The sequence below is a fragment of the Eurypyga helias genome, unplaced genomic scaffold (assembly GCF_000690775.1).
Source record: "Eurypyga helias isolate BGI_N326 unplaced genomic scaffold, ASM69077v1 scaffold39192, whole genome shotgun sequence".
Lineage (NCBI taxonomy): Eukaryota > Metazoa > Chordata > Aves > Eurypygiformes > Eurypygidae > Eurypyga > Eurypyga helias.
The window spans coordinates 1-18,876 of NW_010234710.1; the positions used below are offsets into that span (position 1 = coordinate 1).

The 18,876-nt window shown below is 39.8% G+C and overlaps 1 protein-coding gene across 1 annotated transcript; it reads left to right on the plus strand.

Annotated features, from left to right (window-relative positions):
• Positions 1-8,269: 8,269 nt before the first annotated feature.
• PODN (podocan) lies at positions 8,270-18,473 on the plus strand (the record flags this gene model as incomplete). The annotated part of the gene is made up of 3 exons (XM_010146532.1): positions 8,270-8,414; positions 13,885-14,786; positions 18,026-18,473. Coding segments are annotated over 3 exons (1,495 nt in total), but the record flags the coding sequence as incomplete, so codon positions are not given.
• Positions 18,474-18,876: the final 403 nt, after the last annotated feature.

The window sequence follows — 18,876 nt, forward strand, 5'->3', positions numbered from 1 at the left end:
TGGGTTTACGTCGCGTGTAGCGTTTCTCAACTTCCATCTTCGTGTCGAGGCACGTCACCTGTTCCTGGGGAAGCTGGCTGCTCGTTTCTATGGGGTCCCCACCGGGGAACAAGCCTGAGGCGGCGGCGGGTCACTTCCACCTGGCACAGCCCTCACAGGCCCTTCCCAGTATCGTTTGCGCCTTCCAGAAAAATTCCACTTGTTTCGGGTTCCAGAGACTGGAGTATCAATAGCTGGTGTACCAACAAAATTGCCAGAATGTAGGCATCTTCCCCGCTCCAGGGGCAGGGGAAAGAGAAGTCTTTGCTCCTGTATTCACGGACAGGATGAGCAGGCGCAAGCCACACAGCTGGATTTGCAGTTCCACATCCATGGCTCGTGCTCAGCAAAGAGGTCAACTTGCAAGCATTGTATAAAAAGGACGACCCCGGATCCCTTTCCTTCTCCAGAAGCCCTGATGAATGCAGTTACACCCACATAGAAAGTATTTGCATTTTTTAAAGCTCACTCTGGTTCTGAAAAGGAAATAAATTTCAGGGAATAAGCTACATCTACATGAGCGCTTTCTCCTGGGCGCTCACCTCAGCTACAGCTCTTAGCCTTTGAAATACTGTGATTGATCCGATTTCAGCGGGAGCTTTATTAGCAGGTCTTGTAGAGATCTCATGCAGCTTGGCTTTATTGCATCCAAGTAGTAATTCCACCTCAAAAGAGAAAAAGGATCATTTTAACCCAGCTCAGGACCCTAATCCTGCCTACAACGTGGGCCCAGAAACTACTCTGCCAGAATGACAGCGGGGAAGCACAGGGGCCCTCCTGTCAGCAGAGGAATGGGTACCAAGAAAAGGGACCCCTGCATGCCCTCCCCCTGGGCTGTAGGGTATCTTGGGGTGAGTTTCTTTTCTTGCTCCACTTGGCATAAATAATTGATGGGGACACAGAGACAGAGAAAGATACCACTTTACAGCTCAGTGGTTAGACTGATCACCTGGAATGTGAAGAGATATGTCAAAGCAGGAAGAACTGTATTTCCATCAACCTGTGATTTCAGAAGAGCTGGGCAAAAGCAAACGTTTACCACTAACAATAAATATCACAATACCTCTGGGATCTGCTGTTGTAGCCTTGGCAAGAAGCCTACAGATTGTTCTTACAAAGGTGCTTGTTCGCCCTTCACCGCTCAAATGGTCTGCGCTGGGTTTGAAGGTAGGCAGTAACAAACTGGCCACCGCACGTGGGTGCTCTTACGTTTAGGCCCATCCATGGTGGAAACAAAAGCTACAAACACCTTTATATATACGCACAGAAAAAAAATCTGGCTCTGTAAATTGGTGTATTCAGAACAGTAGCTGAGCCATGGGCTTGCGTGTCTGAAGTCGCCCAAGTGTTTCTGAATGAACCCAGCCTAAGAGAGCGCTTCCTTGACCTTCATTCTAACGTTCATTCTCCACAGCCATATCGACTCCCTTTCACACACAACAGCATCTTGTCAGATGCTGTATCAAAAGCTAAACTATAATTATTGTTTAAATTAGTACAGTCACACCATAAAATTAATTGTTTCAGGACTATCAGGTTTTATGTTAGTTTTGGCTTTGATTCTGGTAGATAACACACTGGAGAAGTGCCTATAGAATTATGTTACATTCTTTGCCTTTTTTTTTTAATGGAATGGTAATGTATCACATTAAAATTTTCTGCTGATGTGTCTCAATCATGCATCTGAACAGTATCTGCTTATCTTGAGAAGGAAGTTTCCCACAGTTACTATGTAACATATAGCAAATACTGCCTTCAAAAACTTATACTTAATGTAATTTATATACGACTGCCTCTTTTTAAAGAATCACATATTCTCAGGTTTTTTGTGTCCTTTCCCTTTAGGTTAGGGGTTGGTTCAGCTCTATCTTAAATTGTCCTTATCTACAGTGGTATCAGTTTTGTGGCCATTACTTTTAATTCTTTCATCCCTTATCAGTGCTACCTTTGTTTTGCATGTCCTTACATTTCACAAGTCAAACAAGTTTTTGTCTCTGCTTATTCCACTCAAAGATTAGCTTCTCAAATACAATTCTTTTAGAAGCCTACCTGCACTGTAGTGTCTGCTTAATAACTTGCTGGACTGTGGATAAATGAGAAGGGACGCTATATATTGTTAGGCAAATTTGCAGTTGTGACACCAAATATTAGTAAATGTAGTTAACATTAGGTACTATTTATAATCCTCACGACAAATACTGTGTGAAAAAGGGGTTGAAATTAAAAGCAGATATTACTGATAAAAGGATTAACACATATGAATAATTTAATTATCTCAAAACTATACCTGTAGGTCCCCTAGAAAACTCCAATCAGTTCCAGCTACCCTTGAAATGCCTGCCAACAGCTCCCAGACAGCCTGAACTCCGTTCTGTAAGCAAGCTGTGCAGTAATTATGGGATTGACCCTAAGAGAGATTAGTAGTTTTGTCCTTCAATTAGATTAAATCAATTTAAAGTAAACTGTGGTTTAATACTCTACCCTGATAACATCAACAAAATAATTGAAGAACATTTAAAGAACAGCGGTGGTCCGAGTCAACTGGTCTAGCAGTAAGAATCCTTTTGACACCCAAGAGATCTCTAACAATCAAATACTTGCAGCAAGTTATATGTCAAGAAGAATTTAAATTAGTTGAATATATTTAATGGCAAAAGGACTTCACTGAAAGTTTCCTGATCTGCTCATTTGACCTTATCTATCATGTGGTAGAGCTGGTGAAGCTAATCACCAACTAATTTCCTCACATATAATTTATGCACATAATTTCAATTATTTTAGACAAAGTAGAATGTAGAGAATGTGAGGTGTCGGTGCTGATCTGCTATTAAGTACACTTGGCTACAAACAGTACTTTATAAATTTAAACCTATGTACTTTAACTGATTTCCGGAGTACCTGATAAATTATCTGAAAACTTCCTTTGTGCTTAAAGAGTAAACGAGGAAAAAAAAATTACTTTGATCGATATCTCCCCTGCTGTATACTTGGTATCTAGTGTCCATGCTAAGACTAGGAAAGTGTTGTGTGAGATACTGTACAAACCTTTGGTTAGACCTAGCCTCTACCCAAAGAATTCACAATACAAACACGTGCGTTTGCACACAAGGGTCAGTTCACCCGGAGACTTGTGCAATTGCAGCTGCCCAGCTGCGCGTGCCAGGCTGCAGTGCGCACACATGTCAAGGCCGTCTTCTGTGTGGTTAGCACTGGAGCGGTTTGATTGTGGGGGTGGTTGTACAGGCACCAGCAGGGACAACAAAGGGGAAATGGAGAGAAAATGGTATCAAGGTATGGGAGAAAACTGACATGATAAAGCAAGGTTTTCATGTTCTAAAAAAGGAGTTAGACTGGGTGGTGAGAATGTGCCTTTCTAAAGCACGTTAGAGAGGAGGAGGCTACCCATCCGCACTGATACCTAAAGGGACATACATTTACAGTTGTCATTACGGAAGATTCCTCCTGAAAAGCCCTTACGGGTCACAGTTGTTAACGACTGACCTGAACTATCTTGTGTGTGCAAAACCCTAGAAACAGAATTGTCATGGTTCCAGTATCAATTGGATGATCCGTCCCCGGCACTGTTAGGTGGTACTGCAGGAGGCACTGTCTCACATAGGTTAATTACAGATCTGACGTAAATCTTCGTATTAAAAGACCCATGTGTTTAAATTCTTGTTGAGAATGGATTCAGCCAGCATATCTGCCCTCTTTATTTCCCCCTTCCTCATTCCTTTTGGGACTATCATTACTAGAAAACTGTCATCATAGCATACCATAATCTGTGGTTTCATGGCACTGCTCTCGGCGGCTCAGTTATTAATGACTGACAGTTCTCCATCAAGTAGATACCATTAGCAATAGTACTTTGCAGGCCAATTACAGCAGCATTACTGGCATAGGGACATGAAATGATTTAAACTGACCTCTTTCACGTGGGTGCTGGTTATTTATTGTTTGTGGAGTGCCTGCCCCGGATGCATCTGATCTCATCTGGCACCCCTCAGCCCTATCATAAGAATGGCAATGACTAAAATTCCTTGATATGTGAATTTTTATTTAACAAAGTTTCATTCTTTTTCAACAGGTTTCATTGTGCTGGTTCCTCTGTAATGCAAACGTGCCATGGACAGGCAAAATGTGAGAAATTCCTAAGGGGTTATCACTTTCATCTCCTCTAGGTAGCCAGCATGGAGGAAGAAAAGGAAACCTAGCTTACTTACTGAGCAGAGGAAAAATCTGCTTTAGGTCATCCAGCAACTGTTTCCAGTGTGTGAAGATGACCTTGCCTGGAGTCAAAAAGAGCATTCTCCATATACTATGAAAGTGCATAAAAAATATTTCCACAGAATTCTTGGCTTATGAAGAAGATAGATATGTAATTTTCAGACAGGCTTCTGATTGTGAAACTCTACTTGCAGTTTTATTTCATAGGAATAAAACACAAAATCACTTTTGATAAATCTATAATCCTTATATTAATTAAATATAATTAATTTGCTTAGAATGCATCTAGGTTGACATTCTTGATTTGGTATAACCCTCTGAGGCTCTTTGTTTAAGAAATATTTCTTTACAGCAGTTCAGATTATTTCAATGGATGATTAAGGGAAGCATCATGTTTTTAAAAACAATGTTAGGATTGGTTCTCTTAGCAGCCCAATCCACTCTGGAGAGAAGTGCTTGATTACAGGTAACCTTTCCATCAGACAAATGCCATTTGTTGCGCCTGTGAGAAAACTGGTCCAAATCCAAGTTAAAAAACTCCAGTAAAAAATAATTATAAATTCACACGTACGCAGGGGTAGGCACTTGATAGCATATGGCAGCTAAGCATGCCAAGGATTCTTCAGAGCATACGCCATCACTTAGCAGCTCCTAGTTGCCAAACAGCTTGTGTTTGTGACATCCCTCTGGGACCAAGCTCCTTCCCATGCCCTCTGCAAGCCCTAAGCTGGTCTTTCCTTGCAATTTGTCCTTTCCATAGGCAAGGGACACGCCAACTATAAGAGTTCAGCTTCTCCATGTCTGTTGTGGTAAGACTGCATCTTTCCTTGTGTGGTCTCTGCCACCGTGTACATTACAAGGGATCCACCTTCAGGTTTTACGGGCTGTCTTAACTCAGACATTCCTAAACGCTCCATAACTAGAGTTTTGTAGATTCATTCTTCTTAGTTTAATGCCATCTTGCCTTTATGTGATTTTCTAAATGTAATCTTAGGTTAAAGAATTATGTCTTGACATACATATGTGTGCTTTTGTCAAACCTCTGACTTCGGTAAAGAAAGAAAAGGCCCAAACACCAGTTCCGTAGATGCTGAAACCTTGCATGAGGCAAGGCTTGTACAAAAAGATAATATTTTTATTAGACTGATGTATTTGGGGAAAAAACCCCAAACTTAACAGTCCTTTATGAACTCTTCTTCAGATCTGAAATAAAAACCCAGCAATCCTGAAAGATTTTCTAACTTCCATCATCTCAAGCTTATGTTTTATCCAAGTTTGTCCAATATATTTTACTACTTTGCCATCATGTTCTGTAAGCAATGTCCACATTAATGCTAGCAACACAAAAAGAGTCCAACACGGACTTTGGGTTTAGCAGGTTTTGATCTGAAGTGTTTACCTCTGGCTAAAGCACGCACTGTACAGAATGTCCCTGGGACTTCTCGCGTGGGCAGGTGATGGGTGTTATCGTTCACCCTTTCTGACAGAGAGATGACGGAGGGGACTATATTGCCATTAGTCCCGCACAAGAATCTCCATTGAAAGGTGTGGAGAGTTTACACAGAAACTGCTGGCAGGAAATAGCCACCAGTGATTGACTTCCTCAACATCTACCTGCAAAGCTGTGCAACTCATGGGCCAGCAGTGCTGCTTCCACAAGGGACATCCTGGAATGTATATTAATTCTTTTTTTTTGGGCAGCTCACATCTTCCTAAGCCGCTAGGTTTATGCTCATACAGCCCTGTGACTCTTTGTCAGTTCTGTTGCCATCAGGTCTCCTAGAGGCAATAAAAACCCCACAGGTCATTGTTTTGTGCAAAAGCAAAAGCATCAGGTCAGGTGGGCGCGTGTCAGAACTTGTACAGAACAGATTTAATAGCATCATCTTTCATAGCTATCACTTTAAAATACCTAGCTGCTGAAAATAGAAATTAATGGATACATAATATAATTCTTGATTAAATCATTGCTGTTAATATCACATGAATGAACTATAAATGAACCAATTCAGTCTCCTTGGTTTGAAAAGACCAAGGATATAGATATTACTCAAAAATGTGAAGAGCCAAGAATATTGCACCTTACTGTGATGCTACCTTGTAACTATAGCTGTGAATTCTAACAGCTGCTGAGTGACTTACAGTTTACAAAATAGGGAAGGATGCGATGTATGGTTCTTAGTTAAAGGGATTCTCAGACTGACTCTGCATTACTCCAGAGCTCTAAACTGCAAACCACAGGGTGTGATCTGCATTTCTTCTGACTCTCTTTGAGCAAAAAGCATTTGCTTTTTGATGACATTTTGTAGGAACACAAATTCCTATGTAAGATCCTGAGTGTTATTGTCTTAGTGATCTCAGCATTTAAACTCAAGTCAGTGGAAAAACGTGATCAAAGACTATTCCAGGGCATGCTAAAATGTGACACCAGCAGCTGTCAGGATGCAGAAAGATTTTACAGTTTTGTCTGGGTACTTTGACTCTTTTAGGGGAAAAAAAAAGCCAAACCACAAACCAGGTACCAAACCCTACATCAAGATACATAACAATATTTGTTCTGGGGCACCATTGCTAATCCTGCTCACCTGCTCATTTTTGCTCAATTGATCACTACTGCATAACCCAGGCAGGACTTTTCTGCATGGCTTGTTAAACATGGCAGTTTGACAGGCTATTTTAGGGAAAGGTTTCTGTTCTCGCTCTTTGGTTTAGCAGATGCTGGCTTGCAGTTCTGTACTCACAATGTAGGGGATTAAGGAGACAGAAGCATCTCCAGGAGGGAATATGGCAGTTGTCTAGTGTAAACGCAGCTGCATCCAATAGGCATTCCCACTGAGGACAGTCCCCAGTTTGGTTATCCATTTGTCAAATCAACTTGACATCATATTTGCTTGGAAAATAGCTGGCTCTGTTCTGAATTCAAGGAATAGAATTAGCTTCTACTGAAAATATGGTGGAGAGGATGGAGGGCATCAGGTAACAGTGCAAAGCAGACCAGTACGGTAAGATACAAAAGTTACACTGCTTTGTATGTTGTAAACTGCTGAATACAAAGGGGGGATGGGGGGTGGGGGGAAAGCATAGAAAGTTCCTAAAATAATCACAAGCCAAACTATACACAAGCCTTTCACACCTTTACATCTCTAGCTGGCACAGGCAGTAGGTACAAGAGAGAAGCACTAATAATAGAGAGAAAACTCTGAGGGGAACCTTAGTGTTCTCCATCTGTCATGGGGTAAATAGGGCTTATTGATCATCTACCACTTGATTTATCCTAAATGCTTTCAGGCATTGCACATTTGTAATTTTCAAATACAAGAATAATTAATCTTTGATTTATGGGAATTACACAAACTCAGGTAACTTAGATTTTTGTCCAGTCTTTAAAAAATGTGTAACAACCAGCAGCACTCAGCTGTACCACAGGTATTCAGAAAGGGAATGGACTCTTTTAGCTTTAAAATAATAGCTGCCTGAGTCTGGGGGTTTTGGGGGATCTGAATAATGCAAGGGGAAGAGTCAAAAAGCTTCAGTGCTGGCTGTGCCTGTGTTTTTACTGTTTCTAATACTGGGTCACAGAAGATACAAAGGTTTTACAGCCCCACTATAAAAAGGCTCTTTATCTTTTCTCCACTAATTCTGTGGTGTCACATTTAACAAAACTAGGAAACTGGAGATAATATGGATGTTTGCAGATTAGATGTCAGGTAATAAATAACAGTAATTTCACATACCTACAAATGTAAAGGGACCTTATCATTGTTTAAGTTTCTCACTCTTTGTAATGCCTGCCAACATTTTAACCCAAGCAAATTACGGTATTGTTTTTGCTGTTTTTTCACTGGGATAAAATACACAGTCATAATGTCCTTTTATCAGATTCCATGGTATAAAAGGACTTTGGTGCTTAATTCATGTTGTACGTTGCTGAGACAATTTCAGAGCTCCTGTTTTGGAAGATGTATTTATCTTACTTTTTAGTCCTTGTCTTCTCTTTTCACAGTGGTCTAAGTACCACTTGCCCAAGAAGATGCAGCTGTGACCCTGCCCAGTCAGTGCAATGCTACAGAGCTACAGAGATCCCCAGAGAGATTCCTTCCACCACCAGGAGACTCTACATCAGTCACAGCAGAATTAAACAACTCCAGGTAGGAAAAAAATCCACTAAAAATACTTTCTGTAGTGTGCTGTAACTGAAAGCTGTGTCCCAGATGGTGGTGGCTTTCAAGTGAAGGGAGAATCTTATTCCACATTCTGAAAACTGATGAAAATGCTGCCAGATCTGGTTTTATTTTTACATGCTTTTTAAGGATGTGTAAATATATTCCTGTGTTGTTTTCATTACCCTGAAGTCTCCAAGCACCAGTTCACACTGCCACAGTGATATTTTATATACAACTCAAAAAGTAGTAATCTACAAGTTGGAGCCAAATGTTGACTTGGTATTTATGTGGTCAAATAGCATGGACTTGCAGAGTTGGGTTTTTTTTAATTTGTTAAACGTTTTAGCTGCTTTTGCTATCATGTAATACTTTTCCATAGCAAACGGAAAGGTTTTATGTAGCTGGAATCATTTCCCCAATTAAATAAATTGAACTTCTTTTCCTCTCAAGTTGCAAGTATAGGATACAACTGCTGTTAGAAATGGCTGAGTAAGTAATCAGGACTTGCTTGTGCATTGTTAAGAGTCCAAGGCAGAGCGTGAGATGTTTCTAAAAGCAATGTTCAGCCTATCCAATAACCCACAGAAACAATAGCAGCTTCTAACTGAAACTGCCAACTTTTTGTGTTATTAAGGATGAGTTTCTTGAGGCACCATTGGATCACATTATTAAAGGCACGATCAGTTTATGCTCATTTTGCACTGCAGTCTGGAGCAGTGCTTCTCTATACCCTGAAATATATTTTTGTAATAAATTCAACTTCTCTAAGTAGACACAAGGGAAATACAACCACCTCTATTACGCATGCTTGCTGTATATCAATTTACTACAAACAATACAAAATGCTCAGTTCAGAAGAGACACATTTTCTGTTAAGTAAGCTTGTCCTCTTACAAAGAATATAACTTTTACTGCTCTGAAATTGATTTTGCTCTCAGGGTTGAATGACATGGGCTAAAAGGCAACTTAGAGCAGCATCTGGGATACCTGTTGCAGACTGAGAAATAGTTATTTTACAATTTAACTCTGAGAAAGAGTTTACTTCTCTTTTATCTTCTAATATAATCTCTGGATTTCTTGGTTTACTTGCCCATATCTACAAGATATCCCATATCTCCAGGCGTCAATGAACCATTGGTGTGATTAGCTATATTGACGGGCTGTAGTTAAACAAAAGATCTGTGAAATTAATTATTAGGAAATACATATTCTGTGGAAAAAAAACCTCCACAAACCAGTAGCATTTTCTTTCCAAGATAAGGAAGACAAGCCGTTTTTCCTTTCTTAGGCTAGTTGCCCATAGCTGGCAGCTACTCCTCAGTTACTAGTAAAGTGACCTTATGTTCTGACTAGAGTAAAACACGGGTGTGTTATGAAGCATTTAAACGTTGGATATTAAGTGAATAGAAGAGTGAAATAAATACTTTATGCCTGTTTAGAACAAATGGTGCGTGAAACCATCCAAGGAGAGAATTCTTCACTTCATACATTAATTCAGCCGACCAATCAGTATGCCTTACTTCTGCTACTGACTTTGCACTAAAAGGAAGCAAGTCCTTTCATGCGATCTGCCTGTAGTTCTGTAGGTTCTTTCCTTAAGATTAGACTGCGTCTGTCAATATATTTTTCACTTTTCTTTCTGTGCAACAAATTATGCTTCTGAGGTCTCGAACACCATGAATACATATGCTTAGTTTTACACAGCTGAGCAATTCCACTGGCACATATCATAGTGCTTGTAGAAACAGGTTTTGACTTCTGCTTGTAAAGTACATGTCTGGCAGTGCTAAAAGAACTCTACATTTATTTGGTTTGGGGTTTGTTTGTAGTCTGTGGGTTTTTAAAATTATTATTATTTTTTAAAATTCTTTCATTTACCTAATCTTAGAGAAAATAACATCTTTTCAAAAAGAAGTTGAATGGAAGCCTAGCAACCTACACTTTCCACAGCTAAGCTCCAAGAGACTTTTATATGTAAGCATTCACATATACTATGGTTTGGCAATTAGCAGCCTCAGAATAATTATAGAATCACAGAATGGTTTGGGTTGGAATGGACCTTAAAGACCATCTAGTTCCAACCCCCCTGCCATGGGCAGGGATACCTTCCACTAGACCAGGTTGCTCAAAGCCTCATCCAGCCTGGCCTTGAACACTTCCAGGGATGGGGCATCCACAGCTTCTCTGGGCAACCTCTTCCAGTGCCTCACCACCCTCACCAGGAAGAACTTCTTCCTGATATCTAATCTAAACCTCCCCACTTTCAATTTAAACCCATTACCCCTTGTCCTGTCACTACAGGCCCTTGTAAAATGACGCCCCCCGCCAGCTTCCTTGTAGGTCCCTTCAGGTACAAATAAACAGATATTGTTTCAAACTGAGCGCCATTTACTTTTGGACATTACTTTACATTGGTTATTATTAAAACTGTAAATAAATGAAAAAGAAAAGAAGATACATTTGTATGCTAAATACACTATATTTTGAAGAAAACCATTTTTACCCAGAGCAACTCTGAATTTATTATGACAGCGTTGGTCATCACCGAAAACACTGGCTGGTATTTTTAGTTCTGGTATTTTTACAAATTGGGGTTTGTTGTAAACAGAATTCAAAATAACAAAACTAGATTATTTTTACCATCTTTTTTTCAATATTTTCTTCCTCCTTCCTGATTTGAAAACCATCTATAACCTGTTTATTCTCACTTTAAGATTTAGTTTATTCCTAACTATATTAATACCTGGGTCTTTATCTGCTAAAAGAAAATTGTTTATCTGGCCTCCACAATAGGGGACTGGTTTAAGAAACTGCTTATAATAAATTCCAGTTCACAGAAATTCTTAAAATAAAAAAAAAAGTCATTAAAAATGACAAAATTATTAAAATGCTTCTATTAAAGTAACAGTATCTTAGTTCCATTTTCTGGAAAGCTACTTTTTAACATGTCAGACTATACTAGTATCATTTTGCAGACAGTCCAGTTAGAGAATAAAACATTTCCTCATAGCAGAAAGATCTGATAGGCTTTCAAATATGTCTTGATTGTTATTAGAAAGACAGGGTAGCTTGTAACAGCATGGGTACATGTTTAAGACTCAAAACAACATGGTCACAAAGCCCGGCAGAGCATACTGGAGGTGGAAAACAGAAATTAGAATAATCCACATTAAGAACCCTAACATCGTTACAGAATGAATGTCTGCACATTGACCTTCACGTATCTCCCTGTCACTTAGTAACATGAAAATTAAGCCTCTTAGAGACATACAGCAATAAACCAAGGAAAATCAGGAATTATTGCTTTTGAACTTATAGGAGAAAATGCGTTGAACTTACGAAGGTTCATAGTTGTTTCCATTTCCTTAAGACTGTTTTATCACTTACCCATGCCTATGCTTTTCTGCTCTTGAGCAAGGCAGTTCATTCCTATGGGACTTCTTATGATAAAATTTTGCAGGATTAGCCTCCTAATCATGACCAAAACTGGACATGGAATTCTGCAATTGCTATATAACAATATATATATATATTTTACAAAAATGCATTTACAGAAAAAATAGAAAATTGACAACTTCTTTATTTACTGTGAGAATATGTTTCTTTGCGGAGGTACATTCCCTCATTGAACTGCAATATAATTTGATGGAGTAGAGGCTCTGTACTTTCTCACTGACTGCATCAAATTTTGCAATGCTTAGAACAGACTTTACAAGACACAGTGAATGTCATCAGAAGCTAGTAACAACTAAGGATACCAAAGCAAAATGAAATCTGACTCCTCTTTAACAGGTGTTTGGGCTCTAATTTTAACAGAAGTTAAAATGCAGGGTTTGTAGCTAAGGTAAAGAGCTACAACTCAAAAACATGCAAGAGCTGGGTAAATGACACTGGAAGGAATCTTTGAGCAGTCACTTTATATGCAGATTCAGTTGCAAAAGTCTGATAGCCAAATGTATTCAATCAGGCTCATAGAACAAAATTGCTACCTGGTACTTGTGCTGCGAAAGGACTTGTATTGCCTTCCAGGTAGATTCCTGACTGGGATGAGGGATTATGCTGTAAAATATGCTTTGTAGCTTCTCTGAATGAGAATAAAATACACTGGTAGCTACTAAGGCCTGGGGGAGACAACATGATGTTAGTTTAACATCTCTTACTGATGTGGTACTCCTGAGAGATGCAGAGAGAATTTTATTGGACACAAGAAGGGAAAATAGATGAGGACACTCCTTCCCACCTCTCCCATGCAGAACACCTGCTCATCTTGCCCTGAGCTTTCAGTGATTCCCATATAAATGAATTTTTAAAAATCAAGCGCCTACGTCAATGGAGAGTATCTCTGATAATTACAGAGAACTGCTGTTTAAGTAACCGCTGTGCTCGGACAACTCCCAGGTTCGCCATCATGGCATGCTGATTTCTGTCTCAGCTTGGAGCAGACTGCCAGATTCACGTAACGTTGCTTCTTAACTTGAGGCACAAGGTGGAAAGCTTTGTAAACAAGCAGATTCCAACAGAGCAGGAAAATAATGTAACAATTAGTATACCTCTATATAGAATCATAGAACGGTTAGGGTGGGAAGGGACCTTAAAGACCATCTAGTTCCACCCCCCCTGCCATGGGCAGGGACCCCTTCCACTAGACCAGGTTGCTCAAAGCCTCATCCAGCCTGGCCTTGAACACTTCCAGGGATGGGGCATCCACAGCTTCTCTGGGCAAATATGTTTCAGTCACAGTCAATATCTAAGTCCCATTTACCACTGCAAAGCATCTGTTTATTGCTAATGAAAAAAAACTAAGTTCCTGAAAAAGCAACTTGTTCTAGAGAGGTGATTTTCAGACCAAATGGAGCCAACACTTTCAGTTTGGTCATCTTAGTCTGTCAGGTTTTTAAAGGAAAGGGGGGACAGGGGAGAAGAAATGTAATAATCAGATTTTCGTTTCCTGCCAAAACTTTATATTAGGGAGCAGCGTTGATATCCATATGTACTTCCTCTGGGGTATAGGTGCTGCAGTGACGATGCTGTTGTCCTGTAGAAATGGCTGTATGATGAAGTCAGGCCTGCACCAGCAAGCTCTGTTGAGCACACTGAACATGTAAAAAACATCTGTTCTCTGCAGTGACTTCTGCCACGTGTGATACCAGCGCTCCATTTTGCATAGGCTATTCAACGGCCAGAAATGAAAGGAATATTCCTCTTCAAACATGTGTTTGCTAGAAAACAGACAAAACATGGACTTAAAACAACAACATTCTGGGAATGTGAGTAAATACTGGCAAACCGCAGGTACCTATAGTAACACATCCATGGTTACTGCTCCATTTCTCTTACTCTCTCGTGTTTTAAGAATACACTCTAGCAATTGCCCGAGCATCCAGAGAAAGTAATCAGTGAGGAGATCAATAAATAGACAGTGCACTATCACATGAATTATTTCTTTCTCTTTAAGATTACCGACTTCAGGAGAATGTCAGCCCTTGAAGAGCTGGTCTTGTCATGCAGTGGCACACAATCAATAGAAAACAACACTTTCAAAGCTCTGAGCACCTTGAAGTCCCTGGAACTCTACAAAAATCAACTGAAGAAAATACCCACTTTCCTCCCATCTGGCCTTGAAATTTTAAAACTCGCTGATAACTCCATCAACACTCTGCATGCGTCCGATTTTGAAGGTTTGATGAAACTAAGGGTGCTCGATATTCGGAACAACTTGATTGCGACTCTGCCTCCGAGTGTGTTTTCTTCCCTTTTCAATTTACAGAGTCTGATTCTGGATGGCAACAGCATGGCATCTGTGTCTGCACCACTCAAGCTCCCTGGGCTGAAGTATCTGAGCATGGCTGACAACAAACTGAACTCATTCCCAACCAACTTCTTTGCATCTTTCCAAAACTTACAGTTTCTCAGTTTAAGTGGCAACTTTCTGACCAAAGTGCCTCTTGACCTACCTAAATCCCTCCTGTCGCTAAAATTAGAGAAAAACCAACTCAAAACAGTAAGACTTCGAGACCTGAAACACCTAGAAAACCTGTCTGAGTTCTTCCTGTCAGAAAATCAGCTGACATCAATAGATGGTGCCCAGCTTCTTCCTAACTTAACAACACTGGAGCTCTCCAAGAACCAGCTCCACACTATGCCACTCAGGCTGCCCGGCAGACTGCAGAAACTCGACTGCAGCAACAACCTGATTCAGCGAGTGACAGCGCAGGACTTCCAAGGACTACAAGACCTCAAGCACTTGTTTCTTGACAACAACGCTGTCAGCATGTTTGAGGCAGGAGCTCTTCAGCAGTGCGCGCAGCTTTCTAATCTGGCGTTGGAACAGAATCTCCTCATTTCTATTCCACTGAGGCAAGTGAATCTGAGGACAGCTGGTTCCCAGGTGTCCTCTCTCCTTCCTTACGTTATGAGAATGAGAGTCAAACTGGAAAAAAATTTGCATCCAGACCTAGTCACGGTAGAAGTCTATCCATACCATAAGCCCACTGACAGAATTGGCACTAATTAGCACTCTTGTTAGAAGTCTCAGCATAGAAATAGAGCTGTTTTCATTACATCTGTGGCCCCAGTGAATCTACTCATCTGTCCCTCCCAGGGAGACTACTTTCTTTAATTAGCACACGAATAAGAGGAACCTGCTAGGAGAATACAACAGAATGATTACAGAGAGGTTATACTGCTGCTTAGGTTTATCTTCTCCCATAACACAAAATGAATAGAACATTAAGTAAAAAGGAAAGACGGCAATTTTGAGGCTGATGTTTCTACCAAACCACACTGAGTTTATTCTTGTTAAAATGTTAAGATTTCAAGAGCTGAGTCTGGTCAAAAAGAATGTGCTTTTTCAGTGGATATTAGCATTCCCAACTTCATTAAATTCACACATTACAAAGTATTTGGAATGTGTATAAGTTCTCTGGCTTCAGGCTATAAGCAAAATTCCAGTCAAAGGAGCACAGAAGAAACATCCCTTGGGCACACTGTGTTCATTAATGCCCTGCTTAGAGGTTCTCTTGCATTCATCTGAGCATTGGCCCTGGCCATTATCAGAGATGGTCTGTTAAGCCAAATGGAGGCTGGTCTGATATAAAGTGGCAATTTTATTACTTCAAAAAGCTGTGCAATAAGATGGCATAAAAATAGCAATATAATTCCATTAACTTCAACAATTTTAACACAACTGCCCTATTAAATTTTATTTTTATGGCTTGTGGACAGGTTTAACTAGCCCAAATAAATAATGCAGTACAATTTTAATTCATTTAGCATCAGGTCGTTTAGCATTTGAATCTATTTGCCAGCAGCTTTATAATCAGAAAGTGATTCAGTGGTGTATAAATATTTGATTTCAGTCTGGCTTGACAGGAATGTTTAATGCTTTCTAGTTACTTTAGTATTGTCCAATCCATCTTATTTTACAACCTTTGTAGTCAAGAGAATTAACAGGAAGGCATTCTCTATTAGCCTTTAAACAGTACAACTTTTTTCAAGTCAACAATGAACACAAATTTCAAGGGGAGGCTGTAAACTTAGGAGAGGGGGAAAAAATGACAAGATGTAAAATTTATGTACTTGATGTAATTGTCTGCTGATAACCAGGTACGCATGGATATACAGAAATAAAAGTATTACTTCTGGCAGTTATCTGAGAACTCAGCCACCAGTGTTAAAGGTTAAAAAATACAGTTTAATATGCCACAGGTAATTGGTCTTAGCAGTTATTTGAGAGGAATGAGGAGAATGAAAGCCTTTTTTGGTTTGTAGGTTTCTTTTTTTTTTTTTCTGAGAAAACAATGCACAAGTCCAAGTATTTTTAGGACTCAAACAGAAGAACCCATACTCACAAAATCTTGCAGGGAGTGGTAAGAATGCAGGGAAGAGTCTGATAATACTCCCTGGAGCGGCTGCATCCCAGTATGGCTGCCATGGTCAGCTCCCCGTTGTGCACAGCTTGTCTGCCAGCAGCAGGATCCCTCACCATGCACTCCAGTGTCCTTATTTTCTCAAGATCAATGCAGCCTGAAGTCAAACAACACAGCCGGAAAGCCTAAATCCAGCATTAGTACAGTAAGACTCTTCACGGGTTTAAGGGCTTGCTGCTCAGGCTTTAGACTGTAATCAGTCTGGATAAACATCTCCAGGGATGTCCTCCTGCCTTTGACATCGGTGGCACTAGGGTTTTACTCCCAAGTACCCTTCTGACATTGCAGTGTCATATTGGGCAACTATAATCATCGCCTGCAGTTAGGTTTCAAAACAGCTTTATTGCAGTCACAAACACAAGTAAGATCAAATTTTCTGGAGTGATTCACCACATCCACACGCAAAATCCTCATCTCCCCTGGGAAACACGGCACAATACAGAACTGCCCTATTTTTGAAATAGTCACGCAGAAGTTGTGAGATTTACACAAATATGGCAACCACCTTTCAGCCTAAGAGATCAAACTCAGCTTCATCAAAACCAGAGAGTGAGGATCACAATGCGCCCTCTTAGAAACTGCCAAAGGTACCTCGTGTCATTACATTGAGATAAATTATCACACCAACCTTTATCAGTTGTGGTACACTGCTATTTGATTCTAAATAGTTCTTGGTAGTGTTATTTGTAATTTCCCTGAGAGTTAGAGTTTCCATACAATATCCAACCATGACTCTTAATCTCATCACCTTACATACCACTGTAGTACAATGATTTTTAAGATACTTTGAAATTAGTTTCATTAAAAATATTCCATGCCATTTAACTGGCTTTTCTGTTAAGCACTTGTCACTAACTAGAGAAGAAGAGAATTAGAAGATCATAAATGAGCGAGTCTTTTGAAATAAGTCCTATCACACAAATTTGTAAGATGTATGAAAATAAGAACGATACTGAGCAGTCTAGTATCATATCCAGAGATTATTGATTTTTTTCATTTAAATGTAACGTGTTCTGATTCTGTAAAGCAGTATTTAAAAAGAAAATCAAAAAGCATTTCTATTTTCCCTGTTGCTGATTTATTAAACGCTATATCAACAGGTGGACTAATTCTGTGATGATTAGATTTTGAATCTGATGGGAGCAGGAGAACAAAATGGAAAGGAAAATGTAGGTCTTTAGTAATTAAAAAAAACTTTTTAAACCAATCTTATCTAGAAATACTTGCAGAAGTACTGATGCCATGCTTCTCTAAACGTTTGGTCTTTCAAGCTGCTATAATTTAGTCACTGGCATACTTGTGGCATGGAAAAGTACAAAATGCATTTTTAAGTTTGACATTCAATTGAACATATAACTTTCTTCATAGTACAGTAGGACTAAAATTGCTGTTTAATTCAGTTGCAGAAACACAGCCAGTATGGGTCAGAACAGCGATAATTTGGGAAAACAGTTCAAGTGTGCGTAGACTGTGTTCCTATAACTGAAAAAAAAAAATTACATGAACGTTTCAGGACCACATCTTCTTTGCATAAGATTGCATTTTTGTTACTGATAGTTTATTTTCCTGTGTCAGATCACCTGGGCAAACACCCCACTGAATACCACGTAGACACACAGAATCAGTATGATGAACATAACACCTTTCTATTGTTTTATTTTTGTTCAGACTTCCAGACACTCTCGCTAGATTGGATCTAAAGGGAAATGACATAGAGGATGTTGGAGAACAAGAGCTGAAAGACTTGAAACAGCTCCAGGTTCTAAATTTACGGAACAACAAGATATCTGCCTTGGATCGCAAAGTCTTAGAGTATTTACCTCGTCTCCGTCATCTGTATTTAGATGGAAACCCTTGGAACTGCACCTGTGACCTCCTCAGAACCAGAAGAGCGTTGGTGGCCAAAGGAACGGATGTCAGGGGAGGGCAGTGCGCAGCGCCGGCAGAAAGCCGAGGAGAGAGTTGGATGTCTTCCAAAAAGATTCTGCAGCATTGCGAGGATAATCTGTCTTCCACGGAAAGAGGCAAAGAGGACAGAAAGAAAATGAAACCCAACGAGGCCTCCAGCGTTGAAGTAAACACAGATGATGATTATTACGACTATGAATTGGATTAACCCCACGGTTAATCTGAGGTGAAGCTGAAAGCTGTTCAGGGCTGCCCTCTACCACCAGCATCTCTACTGACAACCACTCTGCTGGTCTGCCATTAACTTTGCCTCTTTAATTGGTACTGTAAGAGTTAGCAGCTGGTGACAGAAGGGCTATAGAAAGGATACCTTTGTAAACTGAAAGTCGTGAAAAAAATATATTTTCTATGCCATTAGTACTATGTAGTTTGAGGGAAGTAAGAATACAATTACTGTATCTTATAAAATCAGTCTGTAAGTCTGTACGGACCTTTTTAAACTAGAACATTCTTATAGTTGCATAAAACTGCCATAAATAAAGTCCTGCAATACCACGAGATACTGTTACCAGGAGTCTGGCATTCAACATGTTGAAACTCGCAGGTCTGCG